The sequence below is a fragment of the Mesoplodon mirus genome (assembly GCF_964341445.2).
Source record: "Mesoplodon mirus genome assembly, chromosome: 2".
NCBI classification, from domain to species: domain Eukaryota; kingdom Metazoa; phylum Chordata; class Mammalia; order Artiodactyla; family Ziphiidae; genus Mesoplodon; species Mesoplodon mirus.
The window spans coordinates 118,668,604-118,692,257 of record NC_138977.1 but is presented as its reverse complement, the minus strand read 5'-3'; the positions used below and the strand labels follow the sequence as shown (position 1 = coordinate 118,692,257).

The 23,654-nt window shown below is 41.3% G+C and overlaps 1 protein-coding gene across 5 annotated transcripts in view; it reads right to left on the bottom strand.

Moving 5' to 3' along the window:
* Positions 1 to 23,654, bottom strand: part of PCNX2 (pecanex 2) — a 295,243-nt gene that overhangs the window by 99,939 nt on the left and 171,650 nt on the right. For all 5 annotated transcript variants that reach the window (XM_082645600.1, XM_082645603.1, XM_082645599.1 and 2 more), the window contains 2 exons: positions 22,232 to 22,373; positions 17,765 to 17,942 (listed from right to left, as the gene is read on the bottom strand). In XM_082645600.1, coding sequence (XP_082501726.1) covers positions 17,765 to 17,942; positions 22,232 to 22,373 — 320 coding nt within the window. The remainder of the gene's footprint in view (positions 1 to 17,764; positions 17,943 to 22,231; positions 22,374 to 23,654) is intronic.

Sequence of the window (23,654 nt, the reverse complement as noted above, 5' to 3'; positions counted from 1 at the left end):
AAAAACTACATTTAAAAAATGTCATATGCTAATCAAATGTGCTTATTAATAATTTGAGAAACCACTAAATCACTAAAGTTTTCAAACTTTAATGTGCATCAGAATCACCTGGAGAGCTTGTAAATAAAAGATTCTGGTTCCTACTTGCAGAGGTTCTGATTCAGTAAGTTTAGGATGGAGCCCAAGAATAACCTCCCAGGTGATGCTGATGATGCTCCTCTGGGGATCACACATTGAGATTCATTACACTAAAGGACTAGAAATATAACTCGATTTCCAAAGTACGAGAGGGAAAGAAGAGATCAAATAAAATTTATTCAATTCAGTAGAAGGCAAAAAAGAAGGGGTGGGGGGACAAAGAAAACGCATTGTAAACAGAAAGCAAAATATCATGATAGAAAAAAGTATAAACATATCAGTAATCAGAGTAATGCAAATGGATAAGGTTTGTCTATTAAAATGTAGAGATTCTCAGCCTGTATTAAAAAGAAAAATTGTGCTAAATGCTTTTATAAGAAATATTAAAATGACTTAGAAAGTTTTAGGTAACAGAATGAAAAGAATATATAGCAGGTAAATCTGAATCAAAAGAAAGCTTGGTTACCTATATTAGTATTAGACAAAATAGAATTTTACTGAAAAAGGATAAAAAGCAGTACATAATGATGAAAGTAAAGAGTCACCAGAAGATAAAATAATTGGAATGTATGTACTTAACCATACAGTCTCAAAATATCTAAAGTAAAAATGGACAGAATTACAAGGGAAGATTAACAAATCTACATCATAGGGGGAGATTTTAAGACAGGCATCTCAGAAAATGATGGTTTGGTTAGACCATAGATTAATAAAGATATAAAATATTTGACCAACAGAATTAACAAGCTTTATCTAAGAGATATGTGTATTAGAACCTTGCAGCCAACCAAAAGAGAAAGAATATAACTTTCAAGCATATGGACATTTACAAGAACTGATGACTTAGTAAACTAAAAAGAAGTCTTAACCGATGCTAAGAATTGATATCATGCAAATTGCTTTGCAATTAAGTTAGAAGACAATAATAAAAAGACAGTAAAATAACAATAGCAGCAGCAACCACAAACTTTGCATTCAGATATAATAACAAAAAATGACACTGAATTAACTAAGAATAAATGATAATCAAAATTAGGAGATGCTTTAAAATGAAAGATAATGAAAAGCAGTAATACCAATCACAACCTGTGGGACTCAGCTAAAGCAATTTGTAGAGTAAAAGACATAGCCTTAAAATGTGCATCTTAGAAAAACGTCACAGTTTATATTGGCAGTCAATTTTTTATTACAAAAAATGAATATTGTCAGAAAAGAAAATACAGACATTCTGATCTATTAATGTAAATGCAGAACTCCTCAATAAAATATTTATGAAATGAATCTACAAATATATAAAAATATATCATGACCAAACGTGGTTCATCATATAATGGTTTATTAGAAAAAATGTCAATACAATTCACAAAAATAAGAAAGTAAGAAAAAGAAAAACCATATCATGCTCAACTGATGCAGGAATGATGCACTCACTCATAAAAATCCCTTGCAACCTAGTAATATAAAAGTTCTTCTTAAACTGCTAAAAGGTAGCAGTGCTATATTGAAGTAAACACCATATTTAATAGTAAAATGTAAAATTTCAGGATTATTCAGGCAAGATGTACCAAGCAAGATGAATCTGATTAACCTACAACAGAAAAGTGAAAATAGAACCATTAAGGGAGACTACAATCTAAGGAAAGAGAAAGGAACCTGGGATAATAAGTTATCACCTGTGAAGTGCAATTTGGATAATTGCACTTAATAACTAAGAAGAGAAACAGGGATGATACAGGGGTGAGTGTACTCAGCAGGCGTAGGCTACTTAGGCAAATGAATGCACAGCTAATAAAGGGAAAGGCAACAGGCCTGATTCTTTGATTAGCCAGCTTTATGCAACAAAACAAATTCAGACCCCGAGGAGAGCATGACAGAAAATATTAGTTAGGTTCATATTTCATAACCACTAATTAGGGTATCCATAAATGCAAATGAAGTCACCATTGCACATTTAAACTTTACAACCTACCAAGAGGTAGAAATGCACAAAACTAAAAATCTTGTCAAGACCCCTAAGAATTGGGAATTAAATTTAATGCTGCATCTGTGTGTGTGTTTCTGCTTGTGGTAGACAGAGGGGTACTGGCTCAGGTGTGTGGGGAGGTGGGTCACTGGGGAAGGAGGCAAGGGTGGACTTCAACACAGAAGAAACAGGAGATGATAAAAGTACCCAGGGAGAGAGGGTTACCTTTTGTTCTTTAAGCATCTTGCTCAAATGGAGCTTGGAGTGAAGTGGTAGAAACAATACGGTTAATATACACATTCTGCCTTCCTTTTCAGCTCCTTAGTCCTCTAAATTCCTTATGTTAGCTTTCACCCAATTACTGTATGTAGGATAGTCTCCCATCTTTGTTTTGGCTTTTGTTTAGCTTTCTTTTCCCTATGGGGAAAAAGCAGCTTTCTAGATTCTGTTTTGGGGGGCTTCCTCCCTCTCGAAGATTCATTATCACCCTAAGGGTGACAAATGCAGTTTTTAGGAAGAGCGTATGATGGCCAAGTTCATAAGCCTACTATCAAGCTGCTGCTTTTACCCATGTAGCATTTTAGTAAGAGAAACAAATAATGCTGATATCTGTAGCTATGAAGCAGCTTTTTCTCCATCTTCTCTGAAGGTCCTCCTGATCGGATATCCCATCCCTTCCACACCTCTTGGATATCTACCTCATGTACTCTCCTGAGATTTTATACTTGTAAAAACATTTCATCCATCTAATACCCATAAAAATAAGGTGATTCATACAGTGGTGTTCCAAATAACAGTAGCTCTCTGCTTTAAGCACCTAAACTTTTTAAATTTATTGATTTTTATACAAATATAAAAATACAAACTCACTTAAAAAAAACCAAATAATTCAGATTTGCTTAAATTGTAAAGTGAAAGTTCTTGTAACCCACCTCATTCTGACCTAACTTCCAGGACTTGGAATTTTCTGCACATGCACCTGTGCAATACATGCATGCGAGTGTGTGGGTGTGTGTGTCTTTTTTATTTAAATTGAATTAGCAATATATAGTGTTCTGAAACTTGATTTTTCTATTTCATAGATCATGGGCATTGTTCAGTGTTGGTATAAATTGCTCTCCCTCACATCTAATTTACTGCATAATAGTCCATTGTTTGGCCAATCTATTGAATCATTATACTACTGATAGACATCTAGGTTGCAAAAATTAATTTAAAACCACTGCTGAAGAAAATATCACACACTTATCTAAGAGATCATACAAAGCCAGTGCAGTGGCTGTTAACACAGTGTACTCCCCTGACTTTGATCACTGGGTGGGCACATGGTCTACACTGGGACGGTCATGACATCCCCCTCTGTCCATGATAACTGATGCAGGGGTAAGCACAGTTCGTGATACAGACAACAGGTACAGGATGTTAATTCCACCAGCACTGCTATATGAAGGTGGGGCTCCTGGGAGCTATCTTGTTCCTTGTATGGAGGATGACCCTAAGCAAAATCAGGCAAAAATAAGTAGGAAAGAGAGAGTACAAAAAGATAGTTTGCTCTGGGTATGGCCCCATCTCAAATGAGATCTACTCTCAGGCATCTTAGTTACGTAAAGCAATATAGTCCAACTTTAAGTTGAGCTTTTGTCACTTGCCATCAAAACGTTCTAATTTATCAAAATTTCATGTAAAATTAAAAAGTAGTTCAAAGAGCTTCTGGTTTCTCCTCTTGGACACAGAAAGCTGAAAAGAGCATTCTTCCCATCCTTACAATGAGAAAAAGCCAGACAAACTTTAAATTCATGACTGCCTTTTTAACCCATTGGAGAACTGGGCTGTAGAGAAGCCAGCTGGCCCACAGTCTAAGGACAGACAAGCACCTTCAGGGAGAAAGGAGGTAAGTACTCCCTCACCTGAGGCAGACATCACCAGAAACTGGTAGGAAGAGTTTGTCCAAAAGAGCTGATGAATTTTGGTGATAGTTAAGTGTGGGCTCGTAGGACACCAGGAAGCCCCCTGGGGGCTATAGAAATTGCAGGCTCTTTCTCCATGCACTCCCCTGGGTGCTCACAGAAAAGGTCGGAGGGAACCCTGAGGAAGTGTCTGACGTGGTACAGACCTGAAGGAAGCAAACAGCAGACACATGGAGGAGCACAAAACTCTGCTACACCCTTTCCCCAGACCTCTCTTACAGGACACTCTTACAGTAGGCTTATATTCCAGCCTACAAAGGAAGGGTCAGCAAACACTGTCATCCCAGGGCATTGGTGAAGACTCACTGAAGCTGGGGGAAGGGAACGACACAAAAGCAACAAAAACCCCACTCCTGAGGAAGGGGCAGGAGTACCTGCTGGACCCAACTGCAGCTGGAGGAGGATGAGGAGAACTGAGAAGGACACAGGGACAGGGCGAAGACCTAAGACTGAGGTTTAATTAGAAAACAGAGAATGTCCTCCCCTTCCACCTTCTCCCCCTGCCACCAAGCTAACAAGTTTCAAGTGAAAAGTAAAACCAGATGCTGATAGGAGAGGGACAGGAAAGGCACAAGCACATGTGAAGAGACACACTGAGGAGCAGCACGGGCGTAGAGCTGAGCACTGAGCAGACATCGCTCTGGAAGCCAACTCCCAACCTAAACACAAAGTAGCCCTTCAGAAGTTTTGAAGTCTGTGGTACCCTGAGGGTAACCATGGCAATAACAAACCCCCAACCTGGCCCATCTCCTAACTATGTTAACTCAAACCCTGCACTGAAAATCTAGCAGAAGGAAAGGCATGCCTGGTTCCAGGTATAAAAGCTATTTGCTTTATACTCTATGGTCCTCCCCAAGAAGTCCAGCTTTCAACAAAAAATTATGAGGTATATGAAAAGGCAAGAAAAAAAAGACTCCTAAAAGACAAAGCAACAATCAGAGCTAGACTCAGATATGAAACACATGTTGGAACTATCTGACAGAAATTAAAATAACTTTGATTCATATGTTATGGGCTCTAATGGAACAGGTACACAATATGAAAGATTAGATGGAAAATTTCAGCAGAGAGGTGGAAAGTATAAAAGACTCAAATGGAAATGATAGAAATGGAAAACACACAAGAGAGATAGAATGTTTTCAGCAGACTTGTCATACTAACACAGTTGAGGAAAGAATTAATGAACTTGAAGACAGATCAAGAAAAATGACCTAAATTGAAACACAAAGTTAAAACTGAGTGAATTTAAAAAAGAAAACATTATTGAGTATCCAAGAGATATATAACAATATCAAACTTACATATGTATATTTTGAACCTCAGAAAGAGAGGACAGGACAAAGAAATGTTTGAAGATATAATGGGCAAGAAATTTCCAAAATAATGACAGACACCAAGCCACAGACTCAAGGTCAGATAACACCAAGGAAGATAAATACCCAAACAAACAACTGAATAAACAAACAAATAACAAGAACAAAACCTACCCAACACTAGGCATATAATAATCAGATTGCTAAAAACAAAAGACAAAAAGAAAATCTTGAAGGCAGCCCCCAAAAAGGCACATTACACAGAGAAGAACAAAAGTAAAATTACAGAAGACTTTCCGTAAGCCAGAAGATGATGGAGAGACATTTTTAAAGTTTTAAAAGGGGGAGGGGGCAGGAACCGTCAATATAGAATTCTATACTCAGTGAAAATATCTTTCAAAAATGAGAGAGAAATACTTTCTTGGGCAAACAAAACTGACAGAATTCATTGACAAAAGACCTATACTACAGAAATTGCTCAGGAAGTTCAGAAGAAAGACTATACAGGTTGGAAATTTGGATCTACACAAAGAAATAGAGCATCAGAAATGAAAGGTGACAATAAATCATTTTTTCTTATTTTCAAATGCCCTAGAAGAGCAATTTTGCTCTAAAGCAAAAATAGTAACAGCGTATTATGTGTTTTTAGCATATGTTAAAATAAAGTATATGACAATAACACCAAGGATGTCAGGGAGGAAACTGTTGAAATTCTTTACACTAGACAAGCAATGGTATAATATAATTTGAAGGTAGATTCTGCTGAATTTAAGTTTTATACTCTTAATATAATTGCAATGACTTTAAAAAAAGAGGCATAAATAATACGTCAGTAGAAGAAATAAAATGGAATTAAAAAGTAGTTCAAAGTTTTTCCTGCTGCTCTTCCCTTTACTGCCCTAATTAGTTGTTCCTTCTGGAGAACTCATAATATTTGGCTTACAACTTCCTCCCGCATGGAAAGTAGTACCGCATCCTGGTTATAAGACTAAGCTTTGGAGTTAGACCTAGATTCTCAGCCTAGCTCTGCCTCTCACTACTTGTGTGATCTTGGACAAGTTTCACTCCTGTAAGCCTTAGTTCTCTCATACGCAGAGTAACTATGGTAATGGTACCTATCTCAGAAATTGATTGTGAAGAGTCGATGAAATAATCCATGTTAGGTTTTTAGCTCAGGACCAAACATATAATAAGCACTCGATAAATATAGATTATGTTATTTATTGCCCTTATGACATTGTTTCAAAAGTAGTTTTTATGTTTTTCTCTCCCACATCTTCCATTGAAGAGTATGCTCATTGTTAGCGATAGGGTATTAGTTATAGTTGTACAGTTATCTTCTAGCAGGTAAGTAATATAGGCACATAGTGGATGTAAGTGCAGTAAGTGTTCTTCAGAAAGTGAAACAATGAGTAAAAGAAAGCCTCAAGTGTCTTACTAACTCAACTCATAGGCTATAGTGGACACGGGGTTGATGCAATTTTTCTTGTTACTTCCTGATTCTCATTTACATGCCAGATCTTTGCAACTGCCACTGATTTTCCTGACAAAGGTGGTATTTCCCCTTTTTCTCTCAGTGGATATTTTAAGATAGTAACCATCTCAGTGTCACTGACTGCCTTTCTGCAACCGAGGCAGAAGCACCATGGTTTGGTCTTTCCAAAAGGAAAGAAGGAATGAGAAAGTCTATGGCCTCGAAGATCTTGTCTGAAATATGAACCCCTGGTAAAGGACACTGTTTGGAATCTCCAGGTTCATGTCTGTAAATCCTGTAGAACTGGAAGCCTCCAGTCAGTAAAGGAGAGCAAATGCCAGTTATTAGCCTTGTCAGGAAGATGTTGCCCTGGCTTGTAACCAAATCGAGCTCTGTCTTCAGGGAGTACTTTAAGGAGGGCTTCCTCATTGTTGAGAAAGGAAGGTTTTCAAATTCTTTCAGTGAAGAGGGTCTAGATTTATCACTTCTACTAAATTCCCTGAAGCCACTCATGTAGCTGGTGTGTGCCTCAAACACACACCACTGCCCTCTTCTCTGAAGATTCATCAGCAGTGGCCCTTCGATTCTACAGAGAAAGCTGTAGACTTTTTAAAAAATGAGAGCCCATAAAAACTTCTTTGACATATTAGCAGGGACACACAGGACTGTGCTGCTATTTGAACAACATGACTAAATCCATGTATTTATTATAGTATACTTTGGCATGAGACAAAAGGAAAAATGAAGAAAAAAAAAGATATCTCTCGTACACCAGCCTTGATGTCCTAAATGGGAAGGAAAAACAGATCCTTACTTTGAAGGCTGAGATGCAGAGAAGCTGCTTGAATTCACTTCAGGCCTCCGTCCCTTCCCAGGAGATAAATTACAGTAACTTGCACGGTTTGAGTTAAGGGAAACCCATGGCCCTGGTATGTGGGTGTTGTCCTGGGGAGTGGAAGACAAGGAAGTTGATGAGTTAGGCTATAAATCTTGACTAAAGGATGTTTGGGGCTGTTCAGGCACTTCTGAGCTGTTACATGACACAGTTAAAAGTGGCGTCACAGCAGTGGCTACATGCCGTGAGCTGGCCAATTGGATGACATCAGCTTGTCACCACTGGGGTAGATCTGCAGCTAGAAGCAGATTGTGTTTTCCCCTCTGAGTTTTGCAAAAGGGGCTCGGCTGATTACAGAGCACAGAACAACACACGCACAGCGGAACAGCCAGCTCTGCTGGCCATGTGTTAAGTCCTCCACTGTGAACGGGACAGCAGTGAGGCAGCCAAACAAGATTTATGAGAAGCCAAGAAAATCAAAACACACACCATGGAAAGCCCAAGGAGGGAACTCTAAGTGACCCGTAGGCTCAATCTAAAACCACCCCTCCTCCCATGTGCTCCCCTGTCCCTGCTGTGAATCATCATCTCTCTAGGATAATAAAACATCATCCAACCACACATCCAAGCTCAGACTTCATTTCTCACAAACCAGTTTTTCCATCTTTCAACGGAATTTAATTAATATGAATTGAATTAGGGTGACCTAATCCTAACCCTAACCCTAACCAGGACCCTGCATTTTGTTGGATGTTGCAGCAGGTGGGAAATAAATAAGCACACCCGTGGTCCCCCATTCAAGGAGTTTCCAATCTTCTCGGGAACACAGACACACTGGAATCTGTTCTTCGTTTCTGGACAGAGTGCAGAGCCTGTGAAATTTTTCTCCTGCACCATCCTGGTGGCAACTACAAGTGAACATGGGTCCCTGAGAGCCTGGAAGGTATGCTAGGTTCCTGCAGTGGTTTTGTGAACCTTCTGCAAGCCAGTTTTTATGCCTGGGCTTGGGAAGACTGGGAATAGGATCAAGTTCAAGTATGGCTCTATGAGTGAGTGACTTGGGGTAAGTTTCTAACCTGTCCATGCAAAACAGCACCATGGAACATTCCACAAAGGCTTATTGTTTTCCTACGGTGTGCCTGACCCTGTTCTGGAAATTAGGACATATCAGTAAACAGACAAAGATCTCTGTCCTCATGGAACTCACAATCTGGTGGGAGAGACAATCAAATGAAAAACAAGTCAAGGAGAGAGTATGTTAGAAGGTGATGACAGCACAGCAGAAAGGTAATACAGTGCAATGTGAAAAGATGGGGAAGCTGGGTGGAGGGCAGAGAAGGGGCAAGTTGTAATATGAAAACTGGGTGGTCAGGGTAGGTCTGACTGAGAAGGCCAAATCTGAGCAAAGCCTTGAAGGAGCTGATGGAGTGAGGGAGTGAGTTTTATCTAGTAGAGAGAAAACTGTGAGACAACCTTACTGAAAAGTCCAGAATTATGAAAAAGGTCAATAAACTTGATAAGTCCATTCTTCAACTCAGTGAGGGAAAGGGACCTACAAATAAACTGAAAATGGAAAATGGAGCCTCTGCCAACATTACTGAACCAAAAAGATAATGGAGAGATGTTACATCCACCACTTAATTTCAGGATAGTGAGAACTAGTCCACATCACGACCCTGTGGAGGAGGTGGGCGCAGATGTCACCCTCCGAAAACTCAGAGGGCGCAGAGGGAAGCCATGCTAAGGCGAATGGCCCCATAGAAAATAACTTTTGCTGTCCATAATTTCCTGGCTGGAGATGCCTAAGAACTCAATTCTTGTATTAAGTGTCAAGCCCTGCATTTCAAACCTAGAGATGGTGGCATTAAGTAAACATTGTACTGTGGCCCTTCACATCACACATATATGGCATGTTTATTCCTGGCAAGGGCAGTGGACTAAACCTTTTAAACATAACGAGAATGGCATGTCTAAAGCCATTCCCCTCTTCTAAGCTGATAAAACATTAACAGCCTGAAAGTGGTTGTGACTGCAGAAGTTTCTCTTAAATATAGCTCCACTGAACAGCATACTATAAAGCTCCCCCAAATACCCACATTTAAATAAACTGACCTGTGGTCAATGAATATACTTGGTCATTTACAAACAGACACGGAGGGCCCACTTTATCAAGGGCACTTTGACCTCTGTGAAGCTGCCGATATTATTGACCACTCCCTCCTTCTTGAAGCCATTTCTTTTCTTTCTTCCTATTTTACTGTAATTTACCTTGTCTCATGAGTCACTTTTCCTCCTCCTTTACCTGGGTCTTAAATGCTGGCCATCCTTGTTGGAAGCAATATGTCTTTTGGATAAGGATTCTCTATAGAGACCCTTTCATGTACATCTTGTCCACCCAACAATTCCTATCACAGGAATCTGTGTTCCTGAAACACTCATGTGCACCAGCGTCTGACACTTCTGGTCTGCCCGCCCTTTCTTCCCTCTCTGACCCGTTGTCCCTATAGTGTGGTTAGACAAGAGCCAGGCCTCATTGACTAGAGGGCTTGCGTCCCTTTTGCCTAGTTCCTCAATGGACACATGACACAAAAGGAGTCAATGAGATGCTCCCCAGGACTTCAGCTAAAACCATCAGGAAAGATACTTTCTCTTTTTTCTGGGATTATTAGCTGGAGGGAGTTTATACATATAGAACCAATCTAAGAATGAAGCCAGCAGAGGAGAGAGGGAGAAATAAACACAGAATTTCAATGCCATCATTTAAGCCTCTGAATCATCCCATCAGTTATGTGAACTGTTAAATCCTCCTTTTTCATTAAGCCAGTTTCATTTGGGTTTCTGGAGTTTGTGAACACAGAAATCCCAGCTACCACAGGAAAAAAAATTGGAAACAAACTAAATGTCTATCAGTAGGGGAATGGCTAGTCAAATTATTACTATGGAATACTATGCAGGTGTCAAAAGGAAGAGGCAATATTACACATATGGTCGTGGAAGTTCTCTAAGACATATTTTTAAGCAAAAAAGGAAGTAAACATTGTAAAGAATGACCTATTAATATTTTACGTTTTGTGTGTGTATAGGGTGTGTGTGTGTATGTGTGTGTGTGTGTGAATACATAGGAAAACAGGGTAGAAGGAATTATTCTGTAAGTTACAGTGGTTATCATTAGGGAGAGAAAGGGGTTAAGGAGTGAGGGGTGTGTATAAAGATGGACTTTCTCTGTATTTTCCATTGTGTTTCTAACTTTATTAAACTGATCCTACATTTATAGCACTTATGTAAAGTAAAATATTTAAATGGGAAAACATCCTGTCCCTAGGTCTTTACTTTGGTCCCTGTCACGTCTCACTCCACAATTCAACACATCTAAAACCGACATTTTTTTTCCCCAAAATGTCTTTTTTTCCTGGCCCTCATTAATGACACCACTGAGTCACTGGAGGATGCGACGTGAGAGCTCTCCCAGATGTGGCTCTTCCTCCTATACTCCACTTCCCCCCAGCACCCTCACAGTCACTAAATGTTATCAGCTGTACCTCCTAGATTTGTCCCTTCTCATCGTGGTTCTGGGGCCATCATTCACACAGCTTTATGTAAAAACCACCTCACTCATTAATTTTAATTTCATAAATGGTGAAAGTGCTAGCTCCCACGCTGAACTAATGGCCTGTAGAATTTCACATGTAACACATTCTGGAAATGCTGGCAGAATGATCCTCTGGCAGGATTATTTCAAGTTCTGCTTCTCCAACTAAAAATTACTAAAAATTTCAAGACAAGATGCTTCCTGATAACTTTTTCAGGACCAGTGGGAGAGCATGAAACCTTTGTCACCTTGGTTCCTGTTACGACCACATATTCTTACTTGGAGTATGTCTTCCTGTCCCCCAAAGACCCAGGCATATCAAAAATGTTACAAGTTCATTACATTAGTTGGTTCTTAAAAGAGAAGAATGGCTGATGGTGACGGCTAGGACCTAGGACCTGGGACCTGGGACCCTTTGCTGCAGGGTTTGCACCTGGACAAACATCCCCTCGAACAACAAAATACAAAGAAACTATAAGAGACTAAAAATAACTGCGTGCATAGGCAGTTGGGGCAAATTCCGTACAACAAGATATGAAGAGACCAAAAAGCCCAGCTGCCACTTCTGAAGAGCCGGGAGCAAAATCAAGGTACTGCGTGTGATCCCTGCACACAGTACCACCAAAGGGGTGGGCAAATCACCTAAGCCACCCCTCCTGCCCGACCCCTGGACCTGCCCCTACCCTCACCCCATGTAAGGAACAAGCTCGCCCCACCCCCCTGAGGGAGGGAACAAGCAAGGGAACCTGTTGTTTGTTCTGGCTCCTCCCTGCTGTAGCAGAGGCCCCCCGTAAAGCCTTGCCTGAATTTCCTGCCCGGCCTCTGATCAATTTCTATTGACTAAGGAGGCCAAGAACCCTGGTCGGTAACAACGGGGCAGAAGAGAGAGAGGAAAGGGATTGAGAGGCTGAGGGAGGGAGGACGGATGGGCCTGACTCGGTAAAGGTGCTGAGTCGCATGGGGTGTGGTTGCAGCATCACGCGTCTCGGGATGGGATGTGCAGGGATGCTTCTTTCCCTCTGCCTCCCCTCAGCCCCCAGCCTAACCCTAGGAATGTCCCACCCTTCGTGTCAATGCATGGGCTGCACTAAATCCTTCCTGTTGTGCTCTGGCCCAGAACTCATGATGTCCCGTTTTTCACTAGATCTGGCAGACTGAGGAGAACAGCCAACATTCATCTTTCAGACCTCAGGGGGGGATTCACGGATTCGGGGAGGGAGAGAATAACACACAGGCAAGCCCTCTGGAAGTCATCTATTTCATCCTCTGGACCTCGGTGCTTTGATCCCACTCCACAGATCATCTCTCTGTAATCTCATCCTGTCTTTCTTTCCACCCATAAAGCCTGAAGGATTAGGGGCAACTGACATAACAATAATAATGAGTCCACTATTCACACAGCTCCTTTCTCCCAAGGAAGCTGGAGCCCTTCCAAGGTCTCTGCATTCATCTTGCAGCCCTTCTGCGACGTGGGCTGCCGGGATAACAATGGTTTTTGCTATTTAGCAGAACAGGAGCCAGGCTGGCGAAAGAGCTTAGGGATTTGGTGACAATAAATGAGAGGACATGTCAAAAGTAGGACTCTGATGAATCTACTGAACAAACAAAATTTCATATCATGCAATGAATACCCCTAAAGAGCAGTATTCCCTCACAAACAATATTGGAGGTTTCTACGCAAGTCAATCAACGTGATACACCATATTAACAAACTGAAGGAGAAAAACCACATGATCATCTCAATAGATGCAGAAAAAGCTTTTGACAAAATTCAACACCCATTTATGATAAAAACCCTCCAGAAAGTAGGCGCAGAGGGAACTTACCTCAACATAATAAAGGCCATATATGACAAACCCACAGCCAACATCACTCTCAATGGTGAAAAACTTAAACCATTTCCTCAAAGACCAGGAACAAGACAAGGTTGTCCACTCTCACCACTATTATTCAACATAGTTTTGGAAGTTTTAGCCACAGCAATCAGAGAAGAAAAAGAAATAAAAGGAATCCAAATCAGAAGAGAAGAAGTAAAGCTGTCACTGTTTGCAGATGACGTGATACTATACATAGAGAATCCTAAAGATGCTACCAGAAAACTACTAGAGCTCATCAATGAATTTGGTAAAGTTGCAGGATACAAAATTAATGCACAGAAATCTCTTGCATTCCTATACACTGATGAAAATCTGAAAGAGAAATTAAGGAAACACTCCCATTTACCATTGCAACAAAAAGAATAAAATACCTAGGAATAAACCTACCTAAGGAGACAAAAGACCTGTATGCAGAAAACTATAAGACACTGATGAAAGAAATTAAAGATGATACAAAGAGGTGGAGAGATATACCACGTTCTTGGGTTGGAAGAATCAACATTGTGAAAATGACTATACTACCCAAAGCAATCTATAGATTCAATGCAATCCCTGTCAAACTACCAATGGCATTTTTCACAGAACTAGAACAAAAAATTTCACAATTTGTGTGGAAACACAAAGGACCCCAGTAACCAAAGCAATCTTGAGAAAGAAAAACGGAGCTGGAGGAATCAGGCTCCTGGACTTCAGACTATACTACAAAGCTACAGTAGTCAAGACAGTATGGTACTGGCACAAAAACAGAAATATAGATCAAAATATATATATGGAACAGGATAGAAAGCCCAGAGGTAAACCCATGCACATATGGTCATCTTATTTTTGATAAAGGAGGCAAGAATATACAATGGAGAAAAGATAGCCTCTTCAGTAAGTGGTGTTGGGAAAACTGGACAGCTACATGTAAAAGAATGAAATTAGAACACTCCCTAATACCATACACAAAAATAAACTCAAAATGGATTAAAGACCTAAATGTATGGCCAGACACTATAAAACTCTTAGAGGAAAACATAGGCAGAACACTCTGTGACATCAATCACAGCAAGATCCTTTTTGACCCACCTCCTAGAGAAATGGAGATAAAAACAAAAATAAACAAATGGGACCTAATGAAACTTAAAAGCTTTTGCACAGCAAAGGAAAGCATAAACAAGACAAAAAGACAACACTCAGAGTGGAAGAAAATATTTGAAAATGAAGCAACTGACAAAGAATTAATCTCCAAAATATACATGCAGCTCAATATCAAAAAAACAAAGAACCCAATCCAAAAATGGGCAGAAGATCTAAATAGACATTTCTCCAAAGAAGATATACTTTGCCAACAAACACATGAAAGGATGCTCAACATCAGTAATCATTAGAGAAATGCAAATCAAAACTACAGTGAGGTTATCACCTCACACCGTCAGAATGGCCATCATCAAAAAATCTACAAACAATAAATGCTGGAGAGGGTGTGGAGAAAAGGGAACCCTCTTGCACTGTTGGTGGGAATGTACAGCCACGATGGAGAACAGTATGGAGATTCCTTTAAAAACTAAATATAGAACTACCATATGGCCAAGCAATCCCACTACTGGGCATATACCCTGAGAAAACCATAATTCAAAAAGAGTCATGTACCACAATGTTCATTGCAGCTCTATTTACAATAGTCAGGAGGACATGGAAGCAACCTAAGTGTCCATCGACAGATGAATGGACAAAGAAGATGTGGCACATATATACAATGGAATATTACTCAGCCATAAAAAGAAACGAAATTGAGTTATTTGTAGTGAGGTGGATGGAACTACAGTCTGTCATACAGAGTGAAAAGTAAGTCAGAAAGAGAAAAACAAATACCGTATGCTAACACATATATATGGAATCTAAAAAAAAAAAATGTTCTGAAGAACCTAGGGGCAGAACAGGAATAAAGACGCAGACATAGAGAGTGGACTTGAGGACACAGAGAGGGGGAAGGGCAAGCTGGGACAAAGTGAGAGAGTAGCACTGACATATATACACTATCAAAGGTAAAACAGATGGTTAGTGGGAAGCAGCCGCATAGCACAGGGAGATCAGCTTGGTGCTTTGTGACCACGTAGAGGGGTGGGATAGGGAGGGTGGGAGGGAGATGCAAGAGGGAGGAGATACGGGGATATATGTATATGTATAGCTGATTCACTTTGTTATAAAGCAGAAACTAACACCATTGTAAAGCAATTATACTCCAGTAAAGATGTTAAAAATACTGGAGGTCTAGAAAGCCTCTAGGAAATATGTTAATAGAGACAATTTTTTAAAAGATGTCTTAAAATGAGGAGAATGAACAGGAAGCAGCAGTTGGGGTAAGCAGGCAGGATCTTTACAAGAAACATTAACTGTCACCTCCCTCACTGCCACCATTTTCTGTCACTAATTTCTACTGGCTTTTCTTTCCCGAAAGACCTCAAATGCTGTCTCTTTCTTTAACTGTATTTTTTGTCGGAATCAGATCTGGTTTCTCATTCCAGAAAATGCCCTGCTACCAGCTCTGTCAAGATAAAGAGTGAGCAGGCATAGACGGAGTCAGCGGTGTGTCAGGACTGACTTGCTATACAGTATGCTGATTTTTTTTAGTTTTTGTCTCACTTGTTGTTGTTGTTTTTTTTTCTTTTAGACTCAGCTATTTTTCCCAGCCTAATAGCCGACTATTCAAATTAAACATGCTAATGCTCTCTCAATTAGGGGAAACAGGAACACTGTCACACTGGTTCTGCCTGAAATTTTTGGTGTTTTCACTGGTGCTTTAAAAAGATGATGGCAAGTGAAACTCAAATGTCTGTAGCACTGAGTTTTTACGGATTTAGGTTTCAGACTATGTCCCATCGGGTCCCACCCTACTCATTACACTCAGGACGGTACAAAGTGCCCTCGTGGACAGGAAGAATGAACAATAGCTCTGCATAAATCCTTCCTCTGCGTCCAGCAAGCCTCTTGATCTGGACACCTGCACCTACCAGACGACTCAGCAGTAGCTGGCTCCCAGCTGACCAGCAGGCAGCTCAGTGGGGAGGCTGCCTGCCCTCCAGCAAGTGAAAATCCCTGTTCTATTGCAATGTGGAATCACTTAGAAGACTCATTTCATTCACCCATCTCTGCTCTGCTTTTGTTTGCCTGGCACTTTTCACTTACACAGGAAGCTACTGAAACAGACAGTTCACTGCAGAGAAGCAGCCACACTCCTTCACATCCTAAACAGGGTGTAACTTCTCTTTCTCTACTTAAAATGGCTTTAAAAGTCCTGCCTCATATTTGGAAAGCACACGCTACTTAAAAACTTCTTTCCTACTTACGTTAATCAATCCTCTTGACGTGACGCCTAAGTGAGACTGGCATCATTATTTTCAATTTTACAGGAGACAACGTTTCAGAACATGTAAATAATGCCAGAGTTAGGAGTTCAACCTGTTCCAGTCCATTTTGCATCTGATAATGAGCTTTTACCACTGTGAGTAGTAAAATAATTTATAACTTCATCAATGCTTTCAAGATCATAGGAGACAATTTTACATTTATTATGTGAGATCACAGACATTTAGACATAATGAAGGAAACAGATTATGGAAGCCTGTGATCTGAATCACCAGAAAAATGGGATAAACTTATCAAGACCAAACAGAACTCATACAAACAGAAAACAAATCTTTGTGGGTAAAAGACCAAAGCCAGAGCTTGGGCATAAGATGGGAAAACAGGGGAGGGCTGCTGAAGTAATATGACAATTATAATATTTGAATTTTTGTCACTTAAAACAAGTAAAGAGGAAGCCAGGTGAAGGACAGGTAATAAAGAGAGGAATTCACAGAAATGATCAATAGGGATGAAAAAATGAAGTTCAGGGAAAAAAATCCTTAGAATTTAAAAATTATTAACCAAAAGGGGGAACAGTTAAGTCAATCTGAGGGCAGAAAACCCATGAGTGCGTGAGGAAGGAGTTTCCCAAATTCTTTTTCCAATTTCTGTTTACACACCCCAGCTTTGTCACAGTGCTCAGAACACGTACACTCAGACCAGTATCCCAAGGACCTTATCTCCCTCATGTTAAACGTTAGATGCCATTCCCATATATTTGCCTGAACTGTGATTAGGGTTTCTCACTGCTCATGGATGAATTTACAACTGATGAAATCTTGACCTGAGACAAGCCAAGGGAAAGAAAATACTCCAAGGGACCTGGCCCTCGGGTCCCACTTCTCAAACTTTACCTCAAGAGGGAAAATGCTAAATTAAAAAAAAAAAAAAATTAGTCTGGTGGCTAATCTTTACTTTAGAGCATTTTGAGATCTAGGAAGTTCCATAATGAGATTGTTAACAGAGACAAAGGTCATAAAATTTCAAGCAACACAAATGGCTAATTCATCTTAATTAGTGATTTTTGGCAAATAACATGGCGTATTTCTATTCCATGGGGAATGTTCCTCAAATGGCAGCAGGAGTGTGACACGCATACGTAATTCAATGTAAATTCATGCCTTAATTGTTTTTAAAAGAAAATGTTTCAAACTCTTAAAGCATTTGATGAGAAATGCACCTTTTACATATTGAAATGAAGAAAAGAGCTAATTTACTTGCCTTGCTGAATAAAATGGACACCATGAAGAAATCCAGTAAGAAACTCTCTGAAATGTCTTTGTAGTCGAAATGGAAAAAGATCACGGTGAAGCCCAAGTGAGTAAACTGGTGGACTGGGTTACAGAAAGAGGTCCGCAGCAGCTTCATGCCCGCGATGACCATCAGGAAAATATCCCAGCTGTTGAAAAGGAAAGAAAGGAAGTGATCACTTCACAGCCCGTACATTACTAGGTGAGTGACAATGGCTCACGTTTCTTGAGCGTTTACTATGCGTTATGCGCTTTACAAAAAGCCAAGATGGTGGGCTCTTTATTACCCTCATTGTACAGAGGAGTAAACTGCATCTCAGAGTTTGAGTCTAAGTTCACACAGAGTGGAGCTAGGAGTGAAACTTCATCCCAAGGGACTAGCCAACACAGACTCTGCCACTAGAGTCAGCTTCACCATCATCCCCGGGACTTTGCAATCCAGGACACAGAGCTCCCTTGGAGCTTATCTGAAAGACTGCTGCACTGCCAGGTTCCACGGGGCGTTTGGTGGCAAGTGAGAAAACAGAGCAGGCTGTCCCTGCTAGCATCTGCTCAGCCTTTCTATTACAAAAGAATCTCACTGAATCAATGACGTAGCAATAGCTAATATTAAATTCTGAAAAGCGGAAAAAGATCCCACTATCTCAAGAATGCCATTTTTACTTTACATATTCACTTCCAATGTTTTCCACCATATTTGTTGTCTTTGTAAACGTAAGCTTTCTGATCTCCCTTTTTTTCCACTGAAAATTACATCATCAACATGACACAGGCCCCCATGACATAGGCCTTTTGAGCTAAGGAGCACGACAGAGGCAGCCTGGCAGAGAAACAGCAGGACTTTCCTGTGAGGACTGAACTCCTGAATGCTCCTGTCTAGGGAGTCAGGTTATTAACACGTGTCAGAAGCATGTGCCATGTGTGCAATTCCAGCAGACAGTGAGGCCAATAATCTACCCACCTTGAGATGGGAAGGCAACTGATTAGTGCTCAACACAGCTGGACAGAGCAAGCCACTACCACCTTGAGGGGTCTTTCTGAAAGAAGGCCTTGCACATTTTAGCCAGAATCCCCTCAGTTAGAACATCCTATTTGGGAACTCAAAAGAAAGACAAGGGCTTCCCTGGTGGCGCAGTGGTTGAGAGTCCGCCTGCCGATGCAGGGAACATGGGTTTGTGCCCCGGTCCGGGAAGATCCCACATGCCGTGGAGCGGCTGGGCCCGTGAGCCATGGCCGCTGAGCCTGCGTGTCCAGAGCCTGTGCTCCGCAACGGGAGAGGCCACAACAGTGAGAGGCCCACGTACCACAAAAAAAAAAAAAAAAAAAGAAAGACAAAAGTGGCAATACTCTCCAGGGAACAGTTGCACTTGAAAGAGAGGTTTCCTTTTTTCTTTTTAATTTTATTGAAGTACAGTTGATTTACAATGTTGTGTTACTTTCTGCTGTACAGCAAAGTGATTCAGTTATACATATATGTATTCTTTTTCACATTCTTTTCCTTTATGGTTTATCACAGGATAGTGAATACAGTTCCCTGTGATGTACAGTAGGACCTTGTTGTTTATCACAAAGAGAGGTTTTCTTTTTCTAAGTACAGAAAATGGGGGTGAGGGGGCAGGTCTGAATTTCCCTAATCCTAGCGGGATCCTGAGCTCTAGACCCTTATCAGCATTAATAATATCCTGTCTCAGGACTGGGGCATTCAAAACGTGTTTCCCAAGTCTTGGCATCTATCGAATACAAAACTGTCATTTTTGTCATCAAGAAGATCTAATGTCAGCAATTCCATTGGCCTCAATCTGATATTTTATATGCCTTCAGACCTAGTGTAGCAATTGATTCCACCCTGTCCCAGGATGCATCTGATGAGGTTTGGTCAAAGCCCTGTGTGATGGGCTTAGATTTGGCTTCTGAGAAAAACGAGCCCTTGATTACATGCAGGTTTGGGGAGAGTGGTAAGACCTTTAGTAACCTCTGTTCCTGCAGTGAGGCTGAGCACTGCTCCATGACCCTTTCCTTTTCCAGTGGACAACTAATGCCTGTGATGGAAAATCAGTATGAAAACATGACTTCAGGTCTACTCACCTCTGACAACAGCCTAGGGTACAAGAATCTCTGTGGCATAGCCAAAGCCCTTGGGGGGATCCCAATGATAAGGTGTCCCAAGACTAGGGATATTCTGGTTTTCAAAGGAGATCAGTGACTTTCCGGGTTATTCAGGCCAAATCTAGATGAGGCTCAACTCTAAACTTTGTTTTCCGTGACTATGACTAAAATGGACAGCATTCATTTTATGTTTATTAATGATGACTGGTGAAGACTAAGAGGGCTCTTAAGGAGTGACGTTTATGGCTTTTGTAACATTGCAACGGTAATGGTTGCATTCAATGATTCATAGATTGTTGTAGGCTTAGCTAAAGGTCTTATAAAGGATTAGGTAGCAATCCGGGAACAATGGCCTGGGACAGGGGCAAAGCATCCTTTTAGATCAGGCTGGGAAATATAAATACCTAACCAGTTATCATGACGCACTCACTCATCATTTACCAGCCCCCCACTCAATCATCCATCCATCCATCCATCCATCCTTCTACCACTTACTGGACCGATGGTACTGAAAGCTGAATAAGAAACAGTGCCTGTCACTGAAGAGTTCACTATCTGGTACCATGGTTCTCAATGAGGGCAGGGTGTGGGCTGGGCTTACACAGTTTGAAACAGGTCTCTAGGTGATGCTGACATATGGCCTCCTGCCATCCTGTCTGAGAACAGCTGGTCTAGTGGGGTGCTTGAAATCTTGAGAGATTTTTTTTAAGTCCTCAGATGGATTCCTCAAGAATATAAAGGAGTTATCAACTTTGGGCTCCAAGAAAAAGAATTCTGTTCGTATCATCAAATTAAGATTATTTGGAGGTACATGGGTGAGGTGCTACTTTCTGACTTTAGTGTCTGGAAAAAAATGACAGGGGATAGAGATTAATCTTACTTCACAGTAGACTCTCTCTGAGCTTGACTCTGCATGATTCCCAACCCATGCATCCATCCTCTGCCAAGAGCCAGAGCTGCTTGACCTCAATTGGCAGGCTTAGCTTGAAGTCCTTGTCCTAATGTTAGGAAGCAAGGACTTTCATTCCTTTAGCTCGCTACCCCAGGGCAGCACTGGTACATGTGTGACTGCTTTGGTTCTGACTGTGAGTCCTTGTTCTGAAAATTGGGGATCTGCCTTGTTTCAGAATGTCGTCATGGGGTCAGCCAAGATGGTACCACACTGGAAACACCTGCTTACTAGAAAAGCACTCAGTGTTCTAAAGGTAGGGTTAGCTCATGGATGGGGCCCTACCCAAACTATACAAGAGGTCTGTAATCTCATCAGCTGCCTCCTTTATCCAGAGAGACTAATTTTCATCCCTGGATCTGAAGTCTAGGATTTTAAATACCAAAGGGCATGGACTTCTTGCCCTGGTCGAACTGTTTCAGTTCTAGACTGGAAGGAAGGCAGAGTCTGATAAAGACAGGAAGGTTATAGGGTCGTTTCATTTAGTGTCTGCTTCGTGTGACTATGAATCTACTCAAGGTCCAACCGAGAATTCGCGTGCCTTTTACCTGAGTTTGCTCAATCTTGGGTAAATATTAATTAATTTGTCCTCATCCCAGCCCAAAAGGAAGAGTAGGCATGCTTGGGGTTATGAATCAGGGTTGACTTGGGCATGTAATGTTTAAGCAAAGTGACTTATATGCAAATCTGGGAAGGAATCTCTTTCACATCATCCTCCTTTATTACTAACTTATTTGAACAGAAATGTCAAACTTTGGTCAGAACAACACATCCACAAATGATCAAGTAGGTTTCCGTTTGTAATTTCAGAGTTCCTCTTACAATATGAAACCACTAACTCAGCTATACGCTGTTAATGCTTTGCAAAAACGGGCATCTTGATGATATGAAATCTCTCTGTGGTCCACTTTTTTAAATTATGAGGCTTTTCCTGAGAAATGCAAAGAGAGCAGTAACAGTGATTAAGCTCCCCCTCCCTCAAACACAAAATGCTCGAGTCTTTGCTACATGAAGTGCTAGAGGCACTTCATAACAAAGCTCTAAGCACGACGGTTGGAATGCCAGGAACCCTGGAATCACATTGCACTTCGGTCATCTTCTTAAGGCTCCTCACTAAGCTTTTGCAGGATGATTTTCAAATCTACTGATGTTTATTCACAAGATCACTCCAAGCAGATCTAACTTCGTTTGCACCCCAGTCCCTCTACAATAACCACCTAGCTCCAGCAAGTTTGAGCCAAAGACCACCATGGCTTACTGTTACGTGGCCCATCATTAGTAGATAGAAGTTGGCTTCTGCTGCAGCCTGTTCAGAGAAAACCCACTAGATTTTGAAAGTGTGGTGATCCAAATCATGATGAAAATAAACGGTTATCCACTTACTGGGTACCAAGTCTCCGGTAATTGCTTATTGCAAATGCATCCATAGTAAGGGCATTCAAAATGATTGCTGGGTACAAGATGTATTTTTCAAAACACTGAAGCCAAACATAGAGTCTTTCAAACCACATTAAATGGGCGACATCTGAAAGATACACAAAAACCACTTAGAATGGCCACTGATCAAATTATTTTTCTTTAAGTATATGTGATAAGTAAGACCCACCCCTTCCCCTTCATTCAAGAGCTGCAGAACTCCAGATACCAGACCAGAGAGATCAATTTTCTTCCCAGGCAGGCACTTTTAGCTTTGTTTCTACATCGTTCCTAAATAATAATATACGGTATAGGCCAGTTTCCCAATTTTTCAAGTCAGTTGATTTTTTCCATATTAATTATTACTGGGACCCATGAAATGAGCTGTCACATCACATCAAGGCATCTCAGAGTGAGTGAGGGTAGAAAGCAAAGGATGGAGAACTGGGAAACAATCTCATGGGCCCATCTCCTCTTAAGCTTGGGGCTGCTTCTGAGTCTGGGGCTACTTTCCAGGCTCTCCTCTGCCTCTTTTTAGTCTATGAATCCACAATCAAATTCCTGGCCATCTACACACATAAGAGAAAGCTGACCCACAACCCCCTATCACTAGGAATGTATTACATTCCAGTGAGTCGTCACAATGAAGGAAGCATCGTGGAAGTGAGATCCATTCCCACAAAGGCTAAGGTTTTAAGTCACACCAATCTGGGTTTGTATTCAGACTCTTACCATCCACTAGCGTGTGGTCACAAATGATTGCCTTCATCTTTCTGATCCTCAGGGTTGTGTGTCCCGCCCATCCTTCCTACTACTCATGGCGGAGAAGTCAGCTATCCTCCCCATGATGGGGTAACACAGTGCCTCTCACCCATCTCTTACCACTTCTCTCTCTGGGGAGGAGTGGCTGGTCCTATTGGTCAGAGCACAGACTCCCTAGGCCATAGTATCAGGGGATGGGAAACACTGCATCCCTGCCCTCCTCTGCTTCCCGCCTCCGTGGGGAGAACACACCAGGTTCAGGTCCTCAGGTGGGTCCATCTCACTCCCCACCAGATCTCTGTCTGCTAGTAACTGAGAGGCTGCGGTGGACCCCAACTCACCATCAGAGACCTGGGCAAATGGACCAGATATGGCAGGACTCAAAGCCTAAATCTGCCAAGGGGGAACGGGACTCGATCAAACTTCTGGAATCATATTCCTCAACAATTTATAATTTAAAAAACTTCCACCCCTTGGGGCTTCCCTGGTGGTGCAGTGGTTGAGAGTCCACCTGCCGATGCAGGGGACACGGGTTCATGCCCGGGTCTGGGAGGATCCCACATGCCGCGGAGCGGCTGGGCCCATGAGCCATGGCCGCTGAGCCTGCACGTCCGGAGCCTGTGCTCCG